Source organism: Triticum urartu, chromosome 3A (assembly GCF_056163025.1).
Source record: "Triticum urartu cultivar PI428250 chromosome 3A, HENAU_Tu73, whole genome shotgun sequence".
Classification (NCBI taxonomy): Eukaryota; Viridiplantae; Streptophyta; class Magnoliopsida; order Poales; family Poaceae; genus Triticum; species Triticum urartu.
Window position 1 is genome coordinate 44,082,152 of NC_141875.1, and position 23,550 is coordinate 44,105,701.

Consider the following 23,550-nt stretch of genomic DNA (forward strand, 5'->3'; position numbering starts at 1 on the left):
TTACATCGACAGTCTGAGACCACTGAGCAACCACTATTGCTGCCAGAACAAGCCGTCGACGCGCCGCTCTCGTCACTCCCTTACCGGAGCTGGCTTGACATTGTCGCTGACAGCCGGGAAATCTTTATGAACGTGCCCCAACCCTCAAGTATATTGAAACAACCAAGCAAAAGTGCTTTCTCTATAGGATCTCCCTAGTATTTAGCCTGTCTTGAAGGAGTACCCTAGAGAGCCCCCTCTCAGGTAACTGTAAATCAGTGTAAGCTTGCTCAGAGAGAGGTAGATGAAACAAGTGAACCTAGCTAGGGAGCATTCTACACTGCAATCTGATAATGTACCGGAGTGAGGCATTGCAGCGGCCGGGTCCATGGAGCTCGTTTTACCAAAGAAAAATCAGAATATACTGAAAAGTTTCAAGAAAATATCAGAAAAATTATTACAAATGCATATGACTGTTCAACAAGTATGTAAAAAGTTTCATCAGGTAATTCGATCATTTGCATGCTACACAAAAAAGATAAATATCTGGCCCAAAAACAACAAAGATAAAGCCCATTTTATCTGTGTGTTTATCTTTTTTGTATACATTACATGTGAACATATATGTTCATGAAATTATATATGTATATACTACAAATATACATCTATGTATATACTTTTTTCAGATTTTTTTCAATATGTGAAAATAGTATTTTTCCTGAAAAAAATAAAGAGCTCTGTGGAGCTCGGCCTTTGCTATGCTTTTTCGTAATGTACCCTCCCTTTTGTCTCTCTTTTTTTCGCCCAAAGGAAAATAGCTGAGGCCGCGTGTTCTTGGGACGCTGTGTGAACAATTGTCATGTCAGAATAGAATAGTCCTGCCATCTTCCACGCGTTGGGAAAGAGTCCCACACCAATCTCAGTCATGGAGGCTGTGTTGATTGAAGATTTTTTGCAGAAACTTGAGCAAAAGGCAATCAATCGCATTCCGTGCACAGAGATTAAACACTCTCAAGTCTTTCTTCACACTTGCGTCTGCACACCTCTAGTCCCCAGACGTCAAGAGAGTTGTCCTTATCAGTGACAGTTAATAGTACAAACAGTGAACAGATTGAACAAGTCCAGGTTTTTTCTTTGCAGAGGTGCATGGGACAAGTCCAGTTTGGCGTGTGGTGTGGGGAAAAAAAGCTATGTTGGCATCAATCAAATCGCTTTGGCATATATAGGATCAGCTGACACAGTTTGGTCTCCTGCACATTAACGATCCAGCGACCAGCATATGGTGACCGCGCTCTGGGCCGTCACGTCCATGGGGCTCGCAACAGTGGCAGACCAATGCGAGTGGGTGCGACGACCCCAGGTCGTCGTTGCCGTCTCCTCCCGGTCACCACCGAGTTCCTACTGTTTCCTGCGTACTACGTGTTCAGCTCAACAACCAACAACCATATATACATGGGGTCCTCTTCCTCCTTTCTCTCAGAGTGGCAGACAACGTGCACTAGGACATCTCTTCCTCTTCTCTCCAACTCATTCAATCATTCATAGCACTCTTCTTCCCCATGGCCATGGTTCCCCTCCACATAATGCTCGGCCTTCTCCTCCTCTTGCACGCTACTCCTCCATGCTCCTCGGCAAGTGGCGATACTCTCGCGGCGGGCCAGGTGCTCACCGTCGGGGACAAGCTCGTCTCAGCAAACGGCAGGTTTGCGCTCGGCTTCTTCCAGTTCCATCCACCAAGCAACACTATTCTTAGCAAGTCCAACGACACCACCTCCCACAGCTCCGACTGGTACCTTAGCATATGGTTCGACAAGATACCGGTTTGTACAACTGTGTGGGTCGCCAATAGGGACGACCCAATCATTGACCCCAAACCCAACCTCACACAGCTCAAAATCTCAAGCGATGGCAACCTTGTCATCATACACCAGGGTGGTGTACTCTGGTCCGCTCTTGCTGTAAACAAGAATAGGACACGAACCAGCAACATGAAGGCCACCAGTGTAGTCCTCACAAACAGTGGAAACCTAGCCCTCACATCAGCATCTGGCCAACCGTTGTGGGAAAGCTTCGACTACCCAACAGATGTTGTGCTCCCTGGCGCCAAATTTGGCTGGAACAAGGTCACCGGTTTGAACCGTCGGGGAATCTCGAGAAAGAGCATCATTGATCCGGGGCTTGGCTCATATAGCATCGAGCTAGACACCAATGGCAAAGGGATAGTTCTCAAGCGCCGCAAACCCTCGGTAGAGTATCGGGTTTATGCGCCCGAAACTTCAGATATATTGAAACTTTTACCAAGAATCCAAAAGATTTTACAATTGGACCCACGAACAAATGGTTTGATTGTCCCAAATTATACCAATAACCAAGAAGAGGAGTACTATATTTACACCTCGCCAGATGAATCATCCTCCTCATTTCTCTCGCTAGACATCTCTGGTCAAATCAAGCTGAATATCTGGTCACAAGCCAATCAATCTTGGCAAGCTGTATTTGCCGACCCTGTTGATGTCTGCACCCCAGCTGCAACCTGCGGACCTTTCACGGTATGCGACGCCAATGCGCAACCACCATGTGATTGCATGGAGAACTTCTCTAAGAAGTCGCCACAACATTGGGCGTTTGGCGATCGAACACATGGGTGCACCAGAAATACACCGCTATATTGCACCAGTGGCAAGAACACGACAACTTCGACAGACATGTTCCACCCAATTGCCAAAGTTACATTGCCCTACCACTCGCAAAGTGTAAACCTTGCTACCACTCGTAGTAAGTGTGAGGAATCTTGTCTCAGCTCCTGCTCCTGCACGGCTTATTCCTATAGCAATAGCAATTGCTCTGTCTGGCATGGGAAACTGCTTGCTGTAAGTCTCAGTGATGGCCTTGAAATTAGTTCTGAAGATGTTCTTTACCTGCGCCTTGCCGCCAAAGATCTGCCAAGTTTGGGAAAAGACAAAAGAAAACCAAATGTTGGAGTTGTTACTGCTGCAAGCATTAGTAGTTTTGGGTTACTAATTCTCATGTTGTTGTTAGTGATTTGGAGGAAAAAACTTGGGTGGTGTGGTTTGCCTTTATACGGCAACCAAGGCCCTAGTGGGTTAACCGCGTTTAGATACACTGATTTAGCTCATGCTACAAAAAACTTCTCTGAAAAGTTGGGAACAGGTGGTTTTGGTTCTGTATATAAGGGATCACTAAGTGACTCGACTACTATAGCAGTAAAAAGGCTTGATGGTGCCCGCCAGGGGGAGAAGCAATTCAGAGCTGAGGTGAGCTCAATTGGACTGATTCAACATGTTAACCTAGTCAAACTGATTGGTTTCTGTTGCCAAGGTGATAACAGATTACTTGTGTATGAGCATATGGTTAATGGATCTCTTGATGGACATCTATTTAAGAGCAATGCCTTTGTCCTGAATTGGGACATTAGGTACCAAATAGTCCTAGGAATCGCTAGAGGACTATCCTACTTGCATCAGAGTTGTCGCGAGTGCATCATACACTGTGATATTAAGCCAGAGAACATACTGCTCGATGCATCATTTTTTCCTAAAATTGCAGACTTTGGGATGGCAGCTTTTGTGGGCAGGAATTTTAGCCGAGTCTTGACTACATTCAGAGGAACTGTGGGTTATCTTGCCCCAGAATGGCTTAGCGGAGTTGCTGTCACACCCAAAGTTGATGTTTACAGCTTTGGCATGGTACTGTTTGAGATCATATCAGGAAGGAGAAATTTACCTGAAGCATGTACTGGCAGCGGTGCTGGCGATCGTGTTGAATATTTCCCTGTGCAAGTCATCAGCAAGCTTTGCGGGGGAGATATGCAGAGTTTGGTTGATCCACAACTACATGGTGACTTTGATTTGAAACAGGCTGAGAGGGTTTGCAAAGTGGCATTATGGTGCATCCAAGATGACGAGTCTGATCGACCGACGATGGGTGAAGTGGTACGGGTTCTCGAGGGGCTCCAGGAGATCGACATGCTTCCGATGCCAAAGCTACTTGCAGCTATAACTGGACGCCCTAATGCAACTTCAGTGTAATGATCTAGAAATGTAACTGCAAACAATGTTGTACTAATATTTGTTTGTTTTAGCAAATCTTGAAGTTGCATTGTGTACTGAATTAATAAAGGAAGGCAAGCAAGCTTGCAATTACTAATAATTTGTTCTCTTAACTGATGTACATATATGTCCATGGATCCATCAAACTAGCAGAATATTCACTCATTCGATGAGTGGATCAATCAGAGCGCCCGGAGGATGAAGTTGTTGGCGCAGTCATAGCACGCCGACTCGTGCTTCACCATCGGTGCCGCCGCCGTGGTCGCCGTGATCTATCTCCGAGCCAGTGAGCACGGCAAAGCGCTCGCCGGTGAGAACCGCGAACTGCTGGCCACTTCGGCGCCTGTCGTCTGCGAAGGACTACAGAACGCAGAACCTGCAGGAACCCAGGTTCACCACCATCCGGTGCTTCGACCCCTCCACCATGCGGGGAAAAACAATATTTTCTTTTCAAAATTGCTTGTTCAACAAAACATGATCATTTTTATTTAAATGTGTGAACACTTCTAAACCACATGAACATTTTTTTAATACATGAGCATTTTTTAATACGTGAACATCTTCTTGATAATTTTTTAGAAATGTACTGAACACTCTTTTATTACATGAGCATCTTTTTTACAATGTGCCGAATTTTTTTAATTTACATGAAGGTTTTAAAACTATTTTTAACTGCATGACTAAAAAGAATGTGGAACACTTTCTAAATTTTCATTTTTTAGTACATCAACATTTTTCAAATTACATGATCATTTAATAAAATGGATCAAACACTTTTAATATTAATGATTTTTTAAATGTGTCGAGCACTTTCTTTAGTTATGATCATTTGTTAGAAGGTGAAACAAAATACTTGAACATATTTTGAAAACACAATTTTTTTGTTAATATACTGTCAAGATTATCTAAATACACAATAAATAAATTTAACACACAACACACACGTCTGACGTTGTTTAAACACACATTGAACATTTCTGGAATACGCAATGAATACATTTTTAAATACATGCCAGTTTTTTTTTACAAAATTAGTAAAATAAAAACTATTTGAAAACATAATAAAGCATTTCTAAATGTAGAGGAAAAACGAAAAACAAAATATAACATTAATCAAAACAGAAAAAATATAACCATGTGTGCATACGCTCCTTCACGTGTGGCTGGCAGGAGATGTGCAGTCGCCTCGTGTGTTTGGTGTGGTTCGTGTATGCGTTGTTGTGAGCGACGCCCGTGGCAATGCCAAAATGGCGCACTTAGGATATGTACAATGTTGTTGTCCTAACAATGCGCCTAAGACCTCTTCGGCGGCGTCGCCCGATCTCCTTCCTCCGGCGTCCCCTGCTGCCGCCGGGACAAGATCCGGAACCACCACGGTGCCCTCTCTCTTCTGCCCCTCGAAGATCCGCCCCCGCGACGGCTGCGTCGCTGTCTGCTCAAGGCGCCCGTGACGGCCCAATGCTCACGGCGGCCGCGCCGTCTTCGGCGGCCGCGCCATCTTTGACCATCACGCTCGCTGCGGCCTCCCTCGCTGCCCGCAAGGCCGATCCGGCCATTTAGGGATGCTTCGCCGCCTCGCGCAAGCTCCTGTGCACGCCATCGGTGCCGGCTAGTCTGCCTCCTCTGCAAACCGTCCCCGTCCTCCTTATCGGCTCCTCTTCCGGCCGGCCGACGGCTCCCTGCGGCCTCCTCTGCTCGTCACCAAGCTCCCAACCGCCCCGGCCTGATATGGATCGGGGGCCCGTGTCCCCGCCGCCGGAGCCACGTTTGTGTTCTGAGGACGTCGTCGTGGAGGTGCCGGAGACCATTGACGGGCCGCCGGCACAGCTGCCCTGCCTAGGCGGCGGCCGGCCACCTGCTGCCTTGTTGAGCTCCAGCCCCCCTGGTCTCTGGTGCAGACGCAGATGCAGACTTCTGTTGGAGAACGTTGCAGAAAACAAAAATTTTCCTACTCGTTTCACCAAGATCCATCTAGGAGTTCATCTAGCAACGAGTGATTAGATGCATCTACGTACCTTGTAGATCGCGAGCGGAAGCGTTCAAAGAACGGGGATGATGTAGTCGAACACGACGTGATTCAAATTACCGATGATCAAGCACCGAACGGACGGTGCCTCCGCATTCAACACACGTACGGAACGGATGACGTCTCCTCCTTTCTTGATCCAGCAAGGGGGGAAGAGAGGTTGATGAAGATCCAGCAGCACGACGGCGTGGTGGTGGATGCAGGGCGTCACAGTAGCAGGGCTTCGCCTATACTACGAGAGAGAGACGTAACGGGGAGAGAGGAAGCACCAAAGGCTGAGGTATGAAATCCCTCCTCTCCCCCACTATATATAGGAGGGCCAAGGGGGGGTGGTGCGCAGCCTAGGAGATCTGATCTCCTAGGTGCGGCGGCCAGGGGAGGGTTTCCCTCCCCCCAAGGCACCTCGGGGTGCCTTCCACCACTTGGACTCCTCCGTGGTGGAAACCCTAGGCGCATGGGCCTAGTAGGGCTGGTGCCCTTGGCCCATGAAGGCCAAGGCACACCCCCTACAGCCCATGTGGCCCCCCGGGACAGGTGGCCCCACCCGGTGGGCCCCCGGGACCCCTCCGGTGGTCCCGGTACAATACCGATAACCCCGAAACTTGTCCCGATGGCCGAAACAGCACTTCCTATATATAATTCTTTACTTCCGGACCATTCCGGAACTCCTCGTGACGTCCGGATCTCATCCGGGACTCCGAACAACATTCGGGTTACTGCATATTCATATCTTCATAACCCTAGCGTCACCGAACCTTAAGTGTGTAGACCCTACGGGTTCGGGAGACAAGCAGACATGACCGAGACGACTCTCCGGTCAATAACCAACAGCGGGATCTGGATACCCATGATGGATCCCACATGCTCCACGATGATCTCATCGGATGAACCACGATGTCGAGGATTAATCAACCCCGTATACAATTCCCTTTGTCAATCGGTATGTTACTTGCCCGAGACTCGATCGTCGGTATCCCAATACCTTGTTCAATCTCGTTACCGGCAAGTCACTTTACTCGTACCGTAATGCATGATCCCGTGATCAACCACTTGGTCACCTTGAGCTCATAATGATGATGCATTAACGAGTGGGCCCAGTGATACCTCTCCGTTATCCAGAGTGACAAATCCCAGTCTCGATCCGTGTCAACCCAACAAACACTTTCGGAGATACCTGTAATGCACCTTTATAGTCACCCAGTTACGTTGTGACATTTGATACACCCAAAGCACTCCTACGGTATCCGGGAGTTACACGATCTCATGGTCAAAGGAAAAGATACTTGACATTGGAAAAGCTCTAGCAAACGAACTACACGATCTTTGTACTATGCTTAGGATTGGGTCTTGTCCATCACATCATTCTCCTAATGATGTGATCCCGTTATCAATGACATCCAATGTCCATAGCCAGGAAATCATGACTATCTGTTGATCAACGAGCTAGTCAACTAGAGGCTTACTAGGGACATATTATGGTCTATGTATTCACACGTGTATTACGATTTCCGGATAATACAGTTATAGCATGAATAAAGACAATTATCATGAACAAAGAAATATAATAATAATGCTTTTATTATTGCCTCTAGGGCATATTTCCAACAGTCTCCCACTTGCACTAGAGTCAATAATCTAGTTACATTGTGATGAATCGAACACCCATGGAATTCTGGTGTTGATCATGTTTTGCCCTAGGGAGAGGTTTAGTCAACGGATCTGCTATATTCAGGTCTGTATGTACTTTACAAATCTCTATGTCTCCATCTTGAACATTTTCACGAATGGAGTTGAAGCGACGCTTGATGTGCCTTGTCTTCTTGTGAAACCTGGGCTCCTTGGCAAGTGCAATAGCTCCAGTGTTGTCACAAAAGAGTTTGATTGGCCCCGACACATTGGGTATGACTCCTAGGTCGGTGATGAACTCCTTCACCCATATAGCTTCATGTGCTGCCTCCGAGGCTGCCATGTACTCCGCTTCACATGTAGATCCCGCCACGACGCTCTGTTTGCAGCTGCACCAGCTCACTGCTCCACCATTCAACATATACACGTATCCGGTTTGTGACTTAGAGTCATCCAGATCTGTGTCGAAGCTAGCGTCGACGTAACCCTTTACGACGAGCTCTTCGTCACCTCCATAAACGAGAAACATTTCCTTAGTCCTTTTCAGGTACTTCAGGATATTTTTGACCGCTGTCCAGTGTTCCTTGCCGGGATTACTTTGGTACCTTCCTACCAAACTTACGGCAAGGTTTACATCAGGTCTGGTACACAGCATGGCATACATAATAGAACCTATGGCTGAGGCATAGGGGATGACACTCATCTCTTCTATCTCTTCTGCCGTGGTCGGACATTGAGCTGAGCTCAATTTCATACCTTGCAAAACAGGCAAGAACCCTTTCTTGGACTGATCCATTTTGAAATTCTTCAAAATCTTTTCAAGGTATGTGCTTTGTGAAAGACCTATGAGGCGTCTTGATCTATCTCTGTAGATCTTGATGCCTAATATATAAGCAGCTTCTCCAAGGTCCTTCATTGAAAAACTTTTATTCAAGTAGGCCTTGATGCTGTCCAAGAGTTCTATATCATTTCCCATCAAAAGTATGTCATCTACATATAGTATGAGAAATGCTACAGAGCTCCCACTCACTTTCTTGTAAACGCAGGCTTCTCCATAAGTCTGTGTAAACCCAAACGCTTTGATCATCTCATCAAAGCGAATGTTCCAACTCCGAGATGCTTGCACCAGCCCATAAATCGAGCGTTGGAGCTTGCACACCTTGTCAGCATTCTTAGGATCGACAAAACCTTCCGGCTGCATCATATACAACTCTTCCTTAAGGAAACCATTAAGGAATGCCGTTTTGACGTCCATTTGCCATATTTCATAATCATAGAATGTGGCAATCGCTAACATGATTCGGACGGACTTCAGCTTTGCTACCGGTGAGAAAGTCTCATCGTAGTCAACCCCTTGAACTTGTCGATAACCCTTAGCGACAAGCCTAGCTTTATAGATGGTCACATTACCATCCGCGTCTGTCTTCTTCTTAAAGATCCATTTATTTCCTATGGCTCACTGTTCAACGGGCAAGTCAGTCAAAGTCCATACTTCGTTTTCATACATGGATCCTATCTCGGATTTCATGGCTTCTAGCCATTTGTCGGAATCCGGGCCCGCCATCGCTTCTTCATAGTTCGAAGGTTCACTGTTGTCTAACAACATGATTTCCAAGACAGGGTTGCCGTACCACTCTGGTGCGGAACGTGTCCTTGTGGACCTTCGAATTTCAGTAGGAGCTTGATCAGAAGTATCTTGATCATCATCATTAACTTCCTCTCTAGTCAGTGCAGGCACCTCAAGAACATTTTCTTGAGTTGCGCCATTTACCGGTTCAAGAGGCAATACTTCATCAAGTTCTACTCTCCTCCCACTTACTTCTTTCGAGAGAAACTCTTTCTCTAGAAAGAATCCATTCCTGGCAACAAAGATCTTGCCTTCGGATCTGAGGTAGAAGGTATACCCATAAGTTTCTTTAGGGTATCCTATGAAGACGCATTTTTCCGACTTGGGTTCGAGCTTTTCAGGTTGAAGTTTCTTGACATAAGCATCGCATCCCCAAACTTTTAGAAACGACAGCTTAGGTTTCTTCCCAAACCATAATTCATACGGTGTCGTCTCAACGGATTTCGACGGAGCCCTATTTAAAGTGAATGCGGCAGTCTCTAAAGCATAGCCCCAAAAAGATAACGGTAAATCGGTAAGAGACATCATAGATCGCACCATATCTAATAGAGTGCGATTACGACGTTCGGACACACCATTACGCTGAGGTGTTCCAGGCGGCGTTAGTTGTGAAACTATTCCACATTTTCTTAAGTGTGTGCCAAATTCGTGACTCAAGTATTCTCCTCCACGATCTGATCGTAGAAACTTGATTTTCCTGTCACGATGATTCTCAACTTCACTCTGAAATTCCTTGAACTTTTCAAAGGTTTCAGACTTGTGTTTCATTAAGTAGACATACCCATATCTACTTAAGTCATCAGTGAGGGTGAGAACATAACGATAGCCACCGCGAGCCTCAACACTCATTGGACCGCACACATCAGTATGTATGATTTCCAATAAGTTGGTTGCTCGCTCCATTGTTCCTGAGAACGGAGTCTTGGTCATTTTACCCATGAGGCATGGTTCGCACGTGTCAAATGATTCATAATCAAGAGACTCTAAAAGTCCATCTGCATGGAGCTTCTTCATGCGTTTGACACCTATGTGACCAAGGCGGCAGTGCCACAAGTATGCGGGACTATCATTATCAACTTTACATCTTTTGGTATTCACACTATGAATATGTGTAGTAATACGCTCGAGATTCATTAAGAATAAACCATTGACTATCGGAGCATGACCATAAAACATATCTCTCATATAAATAGAACAACCATTATTCTCGGATTTAAATGAGTAGCCATCTCGTATTAAACGAGATCCTGATACAATGTTCATGCTCAGACATGGCACTAAATAACAATTATTGAGGTTTATAACTAATCCCGTAGGTAAATGTAGAGGTAGCGTGCCGACGGCGATCACATCGACCTTGGAACCATTCCCGACGCGCATCGTCACCTCGTCCTTCTCCAGTTTCCGTTTATTCCGCAGCTCCTGTGGTGAGTTACAGATATGAGTAACGGCACCGGTATCAAATACCCAGGAGTTACTACGAGTACTGGTAAGGTACACATCAATCACATGTATATCAAATATACCTTTGGTGTTGCCGGCCTTCTTATCCGCTAAGTATTTGGGGCAGTTCCGCTTCCAGTGACCCTTCCCTTTGCAATAAAAGCACTCTGTCTCAGGCTTGGGTCCATTCTTTGACTTCTTCCCGACAGCTTGCTTGCCGGGCGCAGCAACTTCCTTGCCGTCCTTCTTGAAGTTCTTTTTACCCTTGCCCTTCTTGAACTTAGTGGTTTTATTCATCATCAACACTTGATGTTCCTTCTTGACTTCTACCTCTGCTGATTTCAGCATAGCAAATACTTCAGGAATGGTCTTTACCATCCCCTGCATATTGAAGTTCATCACAAAGCTCTTGTAGCTTGGTGGAAGCGACTGGAGGATTCTGTCAATGACCGCGTCATCCGGGAGATTAACTCTCAGCTGAGTCAAGCGGTTATGTAACCCAGACATAGTGAGTATGTGCTCACTGACAGAACTATTTTCATCCATCTTACAGCTGAAGAACTTATCGGAGACTTCATATCTCTCGATCCGGGCATGAGCTTGAAAAACCATTTTCAGCTCTTCGAACATCTCATATGCTCCATGTCTCTCAAAACGCTTTTGGAGCCCCGGCTCTAAGCTGTAAAGCATGCCGCACTGAACGAGGGAGTAGTCATCAGAACGTGTCTGCCAAGCGTTCATAGCATCTTGGTTCTGTGGGACGGGTGGATCACCTAGCGGTGCTTGTAGGACATAATCTTTCTTGGCAGCTATGAGGATGATCCTCAGGTTCCGGACCCAGTCCGTATAGTTGCTGCCATCGTCTTTCAGCTTGGTTTTCTCTAGGAACGCGTTGAAATTGAATACAACGTTGGCCATTTGATCTACAAGACATATTGTAAAGATTTTAGACTAAGTTCATGATAATCAAGTTCATCTAATCAAATTATTAATGAACTCCCACTCAGATTAGACATCCCTCTAGTCATCTAAGTGTTACACGATCCAAGTCAACTAATCCGTGTCCGATTAACACGTGAGACGGACTAGTCATCGTTGGTGAACATCTCCATGTTGATCGTATCTTCCATACGACTCGTGTTCGACCTTTCGGTCTCTATGTTCCGAGGCCATGTCTTCACATGCTTAGGCTCGTCAAGTTAACCCTAAGTGTTTTTGCATGTGTAAAACTTCTTACACCCGTTGTATGTGAACGAAAGGATCTATCACACCCGATTAACACGTGGTGCTTCGAAGCGACGAACTGTAGCAACGGTGCACAGTTAGGGGAGAACACTTCTTGAAATTGTTGTAAGGGATCATCTTATTTACTACCGTCGTTTTAAGTAAACAAGATGCAAAACATGATAAACATCACATGTAATCAAATAATAACAGTGACATGATATGGCCAATATCACATAGCTCCTTTGATCTCCATCTTGGGGCTCCATGATCATCCTTGTAGATCGTCATACTCATCGACATGTAAGTCGTGATTCCTTGTACAAGAACATGATCAATCTCATACATCACATATATCATTCATCACATCCTTTTGGCCATATCACATCACATAGCATACCCTGCAAAAACAAGTTAGACGTCCTCTAATTGTTGTTTGCATGTTTTACGTGGCTGCTATGGGTTTCTAGCAAGAACGTTTCTTACCTACGCAATGACCACAACGTGATATGCCAATTGCTATTTACCCTTCATAAGGACCCTTTTCATCGAATCCGATCCGACTAAAGTAGGAGAGACACACACCCGCTAGCCACCTTATGCAACTAGTGCATGTCAGTCGGTGGAACCTGTCTCACGTAAGAGTACGTGTAAGGTCGGTCCGGGCCGCTTCATCCCACGATGCCGCCGAATCAAGATAAGACTAGTAACGGCAAGCATATTGAACAAAATCAACGCCCACAACTACTTTGTGTTCTACTCGTGCAAGAGAACTACGCATAGACCTAGCTCATGATGCCACTGTTGGAGAACGTTGCAGAAAACAAAAATTTTCCTACTCGTTTCACCAAGATCCATCTAGGAGTTCATCTAGCAACGAGTGATTAGATGCATCTACGTACCTTGTAGATCGTGAGCGGAAGCGTTCAAAGAACGGGGATGATGTAGTCGAACACGACGTGATTCAAATCACCGATGATCAAGCACCGAACGGACGGTGCCTCCGCATTCAACACACGTACGGAACGGATGACGTGTCCTCCTTTCTTTATCCAGCAAGGGGGGAAGAGAGGTTGATGAAGATCCAGCAGCACGACGGCGTGGTGGTGGATGCAGGGCGTCACAGTAGCAAGGCTTCGCCTATACTACGAGAGAGAGACGTAACGGGGAGAGAGGAAGCACCAAAGGCTGAGGTATGAAATCCCTCCTCTCCCCCACTATATATAGGAGGGCCAAGGGGGGGTGGTGCGCAGCCTAGGAGATCTGATCTCCTAGGTGCGGCGGCCAGGGGAGGGTTTCCCTGCCCCCCAAGGCACCTCGGGGTGCCTTCCACCACTTGGACTCCTCCGTGGTGGAAACCCTAGGCGCATGGGCCTAGTAGGGCTGGTGCCCTTGGCCCATGAAGGCCAAGGCGCACCCCCTACAGCCCATGTGGCCCCCCGGGACAGGTGGTCCCGGTACAATACCGATAACCCTGAAACTTGTCCCGATGGCCGAAACAGCACTTCCTATATATAATTATTTACTTCCGGACCATTCCGGAACTCCTCGTGACGTCCGGGATCTCATCCGGGACTCCGAACAACATTCGGGTTACTGCATATTCATATCTTCATAACCCTAGCGTCACCGAACCTTAAGTGTGTAGACCCTACGGGTTCGGGAGACAAGCAGACATGACCGAGACGACTCTCCGGTCAATAACCAACAGCGGGATCTGGATACCCATGATGGCTCCCACATGCTCCACGATGATCTCATCGGATGAACCACGATGTCGAGGATTAATCAACCCCGTATACAATTCCCTTTGTCAATCGGTATGTTACTTGCCCGAGACTCGATCGTCGGTATCCCAATACCTTGTTCAATCTCGTTACCGGCAAGTCACTTTACTCGTACCGTAATGCATGATCCCGTGATCAACCACTTGGTCACCTTGAGCTCATAATGATGATGCATTACCGAGTGGGCCCAGTGATACCTCTCCGTTATCCAGAGTGACAAATCCCAGTCTCGATCCGTGTCAACCCAACAGACACTTTCGGAGATACCTGTAATGCACCTTTATAGTCACCCAGTTATGTTGTGAAGTTTGATACACCCAAAGCACTCCTACGGTATCTAGGAGTTACACGATCTCATGGTCAAAGGAAAAGATACTTGACATTGGAAAAGCTCTAGCAAACGAACTACACGATCTTTGTACTATGCTTAGGATTGGGTCTTGTCCATCACATCATTCTCCTAATGATGTGATCCCGTTATCAATGACATCCAATGTCCATAGCCAGGAAATCATGACTATCTGTTGATCAACGAGCTAGTCAACTAGAGGCTTACTAGGGACATATTATGGTCTATGTATTCACACATGTATTACGATTTCCGGATAATACAGTTATAGCATGAATAAATACAATTATCATGAACAAAGAAATATAATAATAATGCTTTTATTATTGCCTCTAGGGCATATTTCCAACAACTTCCTCGTCGGGCCGGATGCGGCATGCATGGGGCTCATGGAGGACGCTGCAGGCTGGAAGCTTGTCCAGTCCTGCCGTGCACGGCTGGCACCTCGGCCACCTTCGGCTTTCATGCCTCATCATCGCCCCCGGCCGCCCGCGTGGCTCTGGAATAGATGTTTTCGTTGCTTCGGAAAAGGTCATCGAGCGGCCGAGCGCAGGGATCCAATCCGCTGCAACCAATGCTTTCGCTCGGGATACTGTGCACGGGATGGCTGCAAGCCGGTGCAGCCGCAGCCTTATGCAAGTTCTGTTCGGCCGTTGGCTCATTCTTGGGCTTCGATTGTTGTGCCTTTACCAACATCTGAGAAACATGAGGCCCCGTCCAACATGAAGACTTCTTCTGTCCCGATAGATGTGATGCTCCAGTCTGCTCTAGGGGTGCACTCAAAGTTGCTAGGATCTGATCTTCATTGCATAACTTCCTCACAGATGGAGGAGGCAATTAAGCCGCTTCACGAGGTCGCCGACTCCATGCAAGGCTGGATGGTGCGTATTGGGAGCTTTCTAGAGCGCGCGGAGGCTACTCTGCAAAGGCTCCCTCTTGCACAGGCTCCCGTGGTTGAGTCTTCTGTTGGCTTCATGGATGAGGCGGATACGGAGCTCTTTGGTAGCTTCTCGCCCCGTGTTGGGTCTAGTTCGACGCCCCTTGTGTTGCCGGACTCCGTGGGTGAGGCATCCGCCGAGGTTGTGTCTCTGGTGTTGCAGATTATGCCTGAGTTGCAGGTGTTACGTGGGGAACATGTTTCGTCTGTGTCGATGGAGCAGCTCAAGTTGGGCTCTCTCCAGGCTTTGAAGGTGGACCATGTGTCCTCACCACCCCCCATGGAGCCTTGTCAGGCTTCGGAGGTGAACTTGGTGCCCTCACCACCACCCGTGGAGCCTTGTCAGGGGTCAGAAAACCTATCTCTCAGCGTGGAGCATGGAGTTTTAGATGTTGCTGCCCTTCCCTCGTCTGCGACCGTCGGGCAGGTGATGCCTGTGAGTGGCATGACCATTGAGCCACTTGCGTTGGCACCTACTCCAAATCCATATGCTCTTTTCGCGAAGGAACTTGTGATTGCTAGCCAGCATGGAGGTTGCTAGACCTGGTTTGGGCAGGTCAATTGCTTGTCTCCTGATGGGGACGCTAATAAGGGGCAAACAAAAAAAGGCGGGCAAAGGCAAAAATGATGCCAAAAGCAAGGTGTCTATGGCTGCTTGATGGATGATCTTTGGTCTCTCGGCTTGTCCTCTTTGTTTGGGTTCTCATTGTGGGTTCACTTCTAGGGAAAAACCTAGCAGCAGCGCAGGTTTTGGGTGTATCAGTAGCGCGGGTGCCCGCGCTACTGATACGGCGCGACAGCTAACTCGTAGCAGTAGCGCGTGTTGACACACGCTACTGCTATACATGGTTAGTTGTAGCGTGCGTTGCAAACAACGCTACTGCTAATTAGCTGTAGCGGGTCTTATATCCCGCGCTACTTCTATTACTTTCAAAAACAAAAACAAAATCTTGATCCCGTGCGTGTTGTCAATGGTAGCAGTGGTTCGATCTAGCGATGATTGGCGTCGCAGGAGGCATGAACGGACAGCGGAAGACCAAATCCAACAGTGGCTGTTGGAGAGGGCCCATTTCTATGGCAGAGCCAGGCCGCGGCGTGGGGCTCCTCTTCCTGACCATGCCAGATAGCTTCGAGTCGTCCATGGTGACGACCTGCACGGGCATGGACATGGGAGGGTGAGTCAAACCAGAGGGAGAGAGAGAGGAAAGGAAAACCGAGGGAGAGAGGAAGGTGATGTAGGGAGCAGCGGAGCTAGTCACCGGTGGTGAGGTGCTCCGATGTGGTGGCGTGGGGCGGCGGCCTCCTAGACGTCGGTGGAAGACCGGCGAGCTCCTAGACGCCGGTGGCGTGAGGCGGCGGCCTCTTTCGGCGCCACGGAGATGGATGGGCGCATGGGTAAGAGGTCCATGTGAGAGCGTATGGAAAGTGAGAGGAGAGAATGGTGGAAGAGAGGAGGGATTTGGGAGAAGAGATGGGGATTCGGCCGAGGATATGGCGACTTCACCTACCTCGTACTTAGTAGTAGCGAGGGGTATAAAACCGCGCTACTACTATCAACTTAGTAGTAGCGCGGGTTTATACCCCTCGCTACTACTATGGCATGTGTCGGGGAGCACGGTAGAGACCGCTTAGTAGTAGCGAGGGTTAAAAACATGCGCTACTACTATCAACTTAGTAGTAGCAAGGGGTAAAAACCCGCGCTACTGCTAATTAGCAGTAACGCTTTTTTTTGTGCCGCGCTGCTGCTAAGATTCTGTGTATAAGGTTTTCCCTAGTAGTGGTTGGGAGATGCTTGATGTCTTGTGTCGAGGTGTTCTCATGGGGAGTCACTTGGCGTAGTAGCAGTGAAGGGGTTTGTGGATGTTGTGTTTTTGGAGAGTTTGGCGGGCCGCCTGCGCGATTGTGGGGTTTCATGTCTTGGGAGTACACTAGTGCAGAACCGGGCAATAGCACCGGTTCGTAAGGCCCTTTAGTGCCGGTTCCATAACCGACACTAAAGTGTGGTCACTAAAGGCCCCCCCCTTTAGTACCGGTTCAGCACGAACCGGTGCTAAAGGGCAACCACGTGGCACGAGCCAGCTCCGGGGGGCGGGAGCCCTTTAGTACCGGTTGGTAACACCAACCGGTACTAAAATGTTTGGGGGTTTTTTGGTTTTATGATTTCTTTTTCATTTAATTTTGTGTTTTCCATTTTAATTCTTTTTTGTTTGCTGGTATTTTACGGTACTACACATTGTACACGTTATGCATATATATATATATATAAATAGAATTTCTAGTAGAACCAATCATATATACATCATCAATGTCTCACAAACCACCATATTAATTCACACATACACACATGTATAGCTATATACAATTTCTCCTACATATGCATGTTGCCTTCGGAACCAGTGGCATTAGCCTAATTGGTGCCTTTGGAGCACGATGACAATTGGAAGTGGTTCATGACCTGGTCGATGGGGGCGGTAGCGGGTAATAGTATTCTCCCTTCGGATTTATGACCTGGTCGAGCAAAAATCCCGCTATTTCCTCTTGAAGTGGTTCTACGCGCTCCGTTTCTAGGAGCTTGTCCCGCACCTCTTTGAACTGTTAAGAAGGAGATCAATATGCATGTGTATTAGTTGTGTGACTAGATATCGATAATGGTGTAAAAATTGTGAATAGTGTTCTGACAAGCGTACCCATTTCTGTCTTTGAGATCTGCTCCTTTCGGACGCCATCATGCGAATGTTCTCGCAAACGCAGAATACACACAGATCAGTCCCCTGCGCCTGCTTCAGGGCCTTTATTACGAGAATGGAATTTAATTTGATCAGATAATAATTAATCAAGCATGATAATTAAAGAGATGGCAGCTAGCTAGCTAGCTAGTACTACTTAATTACTTACCTTGGGTCGAAACCATTTCAGCTGTCGTTTCCATTCGCCTTCCGTGACGCTGATGAACCTTGCCCAAGCCCTGCCCGCCGACAAAGAAAATGAATAAAGGGGTTATTAAATAATTCATATCATGAAATGACGAACTAAATAGGCCGAGATATATAGTTAATAATGATTGAAATTATCTATTGATTATCCCAAACAAGATGTTATAGTCACTATTTGCTTTGAGTAGCGAGTCCAGTATTTGAACTGTTTCGGCGCACACACGTTTGCATGTCTTAATTAGGCGGGCATATGTAAGCAAAAACATGTAGCTAGCTAGTAGGCAAAAACAGAGAATTTGTACTACAAGAAAGTGTGACTCACTGGAAGTTGTAAGGAAGTAGTATATCTTCATTGTATTTGAGGCGCTTCAAGAACTCTAGCATGCTGTCCTCTACCTGCTTTTCATAATGCTTGTTTATTTTCCATGTGTATTCATTAACGGTGTTTGGGTCAATGAACCCAATGCCATAGCGTCCACCTTTTCTCATTTCATACATCTTCATCCTGCATAATACCACAGAAAAGAATATAGTGAGGATAATTACAGGTAATGATTGATCAAAAGGATCACTACAGCTAGCTTGAGACTTAAATTACAGAAAGAAATCACTTACAGACAATAGCAACTGACGATAGATTTGTCGAGTGCGTCTTGATTGTATAACTGAAACAGTTCAGAATACTCAACGGTCACAGGTTTCTCATGGTAGTAATGATCCTTCTTGACTTGCACCATGAGGGACTCTCGATCGGATATCTTGGTAATGTCCATGTACCATTCATGTAATTCATACATTCTCGTTGGGAGCTTCTTGACCTCTTCTGGCTTGACCAAAGGTTGGCCCCGGGCATATTTCCGTTTTATTTCCTCCTCTTTAAGCACAGGCATGTCCTCGATCTCGAGGAGTTGTCCAACAGTGATTTTGAGAGTTTCAGCCTGCATTATATGCTCCTGGGTTATTACCACATCGCCCACCTCGGGAACGTAAACTGTTTGGCCACAATAATATTGGGCGCGCGTACTGTCACGTGTTGTTGGCGGCACAACAAGCGGGGGGATCGATTGCGCCGCCTGTTCTCCTAGCTGGGCAACGGTTTTCCCGCATTTTTTGACAGCTGCTTGTTGTTTGCTCGAGCTCGAGCTCGCCTCCTTCTGTAGACGTTGTCGATGTAACTTCCTGATGTGGCGCTCATAGTCTGTGTCAACAGGCTTAGGAGCTGGTGGTTGAGACATACGAATGAAGTGGTCAACTACTTCCACAAGCACTTTCTCCCTTGGCGGCGGTGGCGGTTTCGGCCCAAAATGGGCGTCGACTTCTGCCCGCACTATGGCATTGGTTTGCTCCTCCGTCCTGTCGTAAGCCCTCACAGGAAGAGGAGTAGTGAGGTTTGGACCATATTTATATCGCTTGCCTCCGCCTGTACTTCCTGTACTATGACCTCGACTCGTACCGCTACGCACCATAGCTGCGGGGTGTCTCTTCTGTGATTGCTGAGGCGGCGGAGACGGCTGACGGGGCTGAGTTGGACGAGGAGGAGTGGCCTGAAGCTGTGCCGGACTTGCAGTGGCCTGAGGTTGTGCTGGACTTGGAGGAGGAGTGGACGTCTGACGTTGTGTCGGACTTGGAGGAGGAGTGGCCTGACACTTTGCCGGACTTGGAGGAGGAGGAGTGGCCTCACGTGTTGGTGGACTTGGAGGAGCGGGAGTCTACTGACTCGGTGGCGGACTTCGACGAGGAGTCGGGTGACGCGGTGTCGGTGGCCTTCGAAAGATGATGCAATCCTTTCTCCATAGGATGATACGATGTTTGGCATCTCCGAGTGTGTGCTCCTCGTCACCTCCAGGAATGTCAAGCTCTAGCCCCGAATATTGGTCCACCACCTCATCAACCACGACACGAGCATAGCCTGCTGGAATCGGGTTGCAATGGAAGGTTGCATCGGGGGAATTTGTATAAGCAACACCGTCCGCCACCTTCAAGGATATGTTCTTAATTTTGAAGTGTAGCTCGCAGTTAGTGTTCTCCGCGATATCATCCACGGGGTATCTATCCAGCATTGCGTCAAACGGGGCAGAACCCACGCTGCTTCTCGGCATGGATGGGGCGGTGGTATCCAATGCTGGATCATCCGCTAGCTGCTGCAGCTGCTGAGACCCCCTTTGCTGGCTAAGTGAGTCGACCTGCTCCTGCTGCCGCTGGAATTTGATTGCCAAGTCCGCGTGCGCTGATTCTAGGCCTTGAAGGCGTTCATAGTCGAGCTTCCTCTGCTGCTCCTCCATCTTCCTCTTCTTCTCCTCCGCAATCTTCTTTCTCGCACGGGTTCTATAGTCGGCGTTCCAGTCCGAAAACCCCTCATACCACGGAATAGCGCCCATGCCTCGTGTTCTTCCCGGGTGTTCAGGATTTCCCAGGGCACGTGTAAGCTCGTCGTTTTCTCTGTTGGGCTCGAACAACCCAGACCGAGCCTCTTCTATTGCAACAAGTAGCTTATCTTCGGCTCCGTCCAGACATGCCTTCTTGGAAACTTTGCCTGTCTTCGGGTCCAACTCCCCCCATGCGCATAGAACCAAGTCCTGCACCTGGGGGGCCAGCTCAATGTTTCTGGAGTGACACTTGCATCCAGCATCTCTTTCTCATACTTATCCCACTTAGGCATTCCCACCGCATAGCCACCTGGCCCCAGCTTATGGAACTTATCCTTTTTTGCGGCATTGGCCTTGTTTATTCTTGTCCGTTCCTTAGATAATTCTGAATCCTTGAATTTCACAAAATCGTCCCAATGAGCACTTTGATTCTCTAGTGTTCCCTCGAATACTAGAGTCTTCCTTCCTCCCTTGACGTACTTGTCCCATTCACGATTCTTGGGGCTCTTGAATGCAACCGCCATCTTCCTAAGAGCAGCGTCCTTGACCTTCTGCACATCTGCTTCTGTGAAATGATCTGGTAGGGTAAAATGTTCCATGAGAGTATCCCAAAGCAGACTTTTTTTGTCTGTCGTCGACAAAAGTAAGATCTGGACGTGGCTTTGCTGGCTTTCTCCATTCTTGAAGGAAGATCGGGAGTTGGTCCTTCACAAGAATTGCGCACTGATGAACGAACTTGTCCGCAATCTTCTTAGGCGCTAATGGTTCGCCATTACGTTTGATTTCCTCGATATTATACTTTACGCCCTCCTTCAACTTTTTGTTCGGGCCTCGTTTCGTCCTTTTGCCTGAAGATTTGCTCGATCCGTATGGCTGAAAGAAGAAAGATCGATTCGTTAATATATCTTCAACTCATTTAAAACATGTGATGATCACCAAATGCCTGCTTATATAAATATATATACCTCTCCGGTGTTGTCATAATCGTAGTTCATGACTTCATCAATTCGGTCGTCGCGATCGAATATCATATCACCCTCTCTGGTGTTGTTTAGAAATTCGGAGCCGTCATAATCTTCTTCATTCTGATCATCATCTGGCCCGCGTATTATATCGAACATGGTGTGTTCTCCCTCTCTGTTGGTATTGTCCGCCATAGCTTTTATTTAACTATGCCAAAAGAAATATAAAACAATTGAGTATTCAAATTACATCGTCTCGAATAATAGATATAATCTCGAATACATCGTCTCGAATAATAGATATAATCTCGAATACATCGTCTCGAATAATAGATATAATCTCGAATACATCGTCTCGAATAATAGATATAATCTCGAATACACCGTCTCAAATAATAGATATAATCTCGAATACATCGTCTCGAATAATAGATATAATCTCGAATACATCGTCTCGAATAATATATAATCTCGAATACATCGTCTTGAATATTATATATCGAGTACATCACTGGCTAGGTAGCTAATAAAGATCGAATACTACAGAAGAATCTAGGACACTCGCGGTTCCTGCGGCGCGGGCGGTGGACACCCAAAGAGAAGGAACCCTCACAGGATCATAGCTGAAGTGAGATCCCTGAAGAAACTGCCAGGTATTGGAGAACCTGCCGCCCTCTAACGCAACCATGTAGCGATGGACGTGCTCGTCCTCCTCCCTGACACGGCGACGTACCACCTCCGGCGGGGCTGGCTCCCTCCGCATCAAAACTGGCCCACGCGAATGCCACCAAATGAGATCAGGGTCGACGACGGGACCCGGGGCCGGGTTCCTCATCAAGCGGCGCCCCCCTCCAGGCAGCACCTCCCAGTGCCAACCCGGCGGAGCCCAGTCCCGGACATGGGTCAGTCGGACGTCGTCGCGGACGGGTCGACGGCGAGGATGCGGGCCGGGCATCATCGAGAACAAATACTAGCTATATGCCCGCAAAAAGTAACATTTTTTTAATGATTGGATTTTGTAACTAAAATTTCTAACATTTCTAATATTTCTAGAACTAAAAAAAAGAAAAATTTCTAACTTTTTTATAACTATTTCTATAACTAAAAAAAAGAAAAACTTCTAACAATTCTAACTTTTTTATAACTATTTCTATAACTAAAAACAGAAAAATTTCTAACAATTCTAACATTTCTAATTATTCTAACAATTCTAACATTTCTAACTATTTCTAAAAAACAGAAAAATTTCTAACAATTTCTAAAAAAACAGAAAAATTTCTAACAATTCTAACTTTTTTATAACTATTTCTATAACTAAAAAACAGAAAAATTTCTAACAATTCTAACATTTCTAACAATTCTAACAATTCTAACATTTCTAACTATTTCTAAAAAACAGAAAAATTTCTAACAATTTCTAAAAGTCAGAAAAATTTCTAACAAGTGTGTGTGTGTGTGCGCGCGCTCACCGGCGAGGCGAGAGGCGACGGGGGGCGGCGACGGGGATGGCGACGGGCGCGGCGACGACGGGGACATGGACGGGGCGGCGTTGACGAGGACGGGGACGTACGGGCCGGGGCGGCGACAACGACGGGGACGTACGGGGCGGCGATGACGGGGACGGGGACGACGCGGGACGGGCCGGGACGGGGCGGCGGTGACGACGGGGCGGCGACGACGGGGACGGGGCGGCGACGGGGGCGGCGACGAGGGATGGAGACGTACGGGGGGCGCGGCGGGCGACGGTGCAGAGGAGAAGAAGCAGATGAGAAACTGAAATTTTCGTAAGTGTTGTTTATATAGGAGGGGCCTTTAGTACCAGTTGGAGCCACCAACCGGTACTAAAGGCCTGTTTTGGCCAGGCCAAGCGGTGGGAAGCGACCCCCTTTAGTACCTTTAGTACCGGTTGGTGGCACGACCCGGTACTAAAGGGGGTGCGCTGGCGCAGGTGCGGTGCGGCAAGTTTAGTCCCACCTCGCTAGCCGAGGGGCGACCGCACTGGTTTATAAACCCCCGTGCGGTAGCTCTCTCGAGCTCCTCTCCAAAACAGGCCTACTGGGCCTACATGTTCTGTGCTGCCCTGTAGGCCTACTGGGCCTTTGCGGGCCTGCATCCTGGCCCAACAACAGGTTGGGTTTCTAGTCGTATGCCGGCCGCTTTGGCCTAGTAGGAGGGCTTTTTATATTTTTTTTCTTTATTTATTTTTGAGTTGTTTTTTTGT

The 23,550-nt window shown here is 47.3% G+C and overlaps 2 protein-coding genes across 2 annotated transcripts; both read left to right on the forward strand.

Moving 5' to 3' along the window:
• Window positions 1–1,466: 1,466 nt before the first annotated feature.
• Window positions 1,467–4,120, forward strand: LOC125542646 (G-type lectin S-receptor-like serine/threonine-protein kinase At2g19130). The gene has a single exon (XM_048705763.2). It carries the CDS (start codon window positions 1,539–1,541, stop codon window positions 4,026–4,028), a length of 2,490 nt encoding a protein of 829 aa, XP_048561720.2. The 5' UTR covers window positions 1,467–1,538; the 3' UTR covers window positions 4,029–4,120.
• A 10,391-nt stretch (window positions 4,121–14,511) lies between these two features.
• Window positions 14,512–15,609, forward strand: LOC147978358 (uncharacterized). Its single transcript, XM_087514721.1, has one exon. The coding sequence runs from the start codon at window positions 14,512–14,514 to the stop codon at window positions 15,607–15,609; it is 1,098 nt and encodes a 365-aa protein (XP_087370847.1).
• The last annotated feature ends 7,941 nt before the right edge of the window (window positions 15,610–23,550 follow it).

What these genes read in the sequence shown, in the direction of transcription:
- LOC125542646 (XM_048705763.2), top strand. Translation starts at nt 1,539, where the DNA reads ATGGCCATGGTTCCCCTCCACATAATGCTCGGCCTTCTCCTCCTCTTG.
- LOC147978358 (XM_087514721.1), top strand. Translation starts at nt 14,512, where the DNA reads ATGGGGCTCATGGAGGACGCTGCAGGCTGGAAGCTTGTCCAGTCCTGC.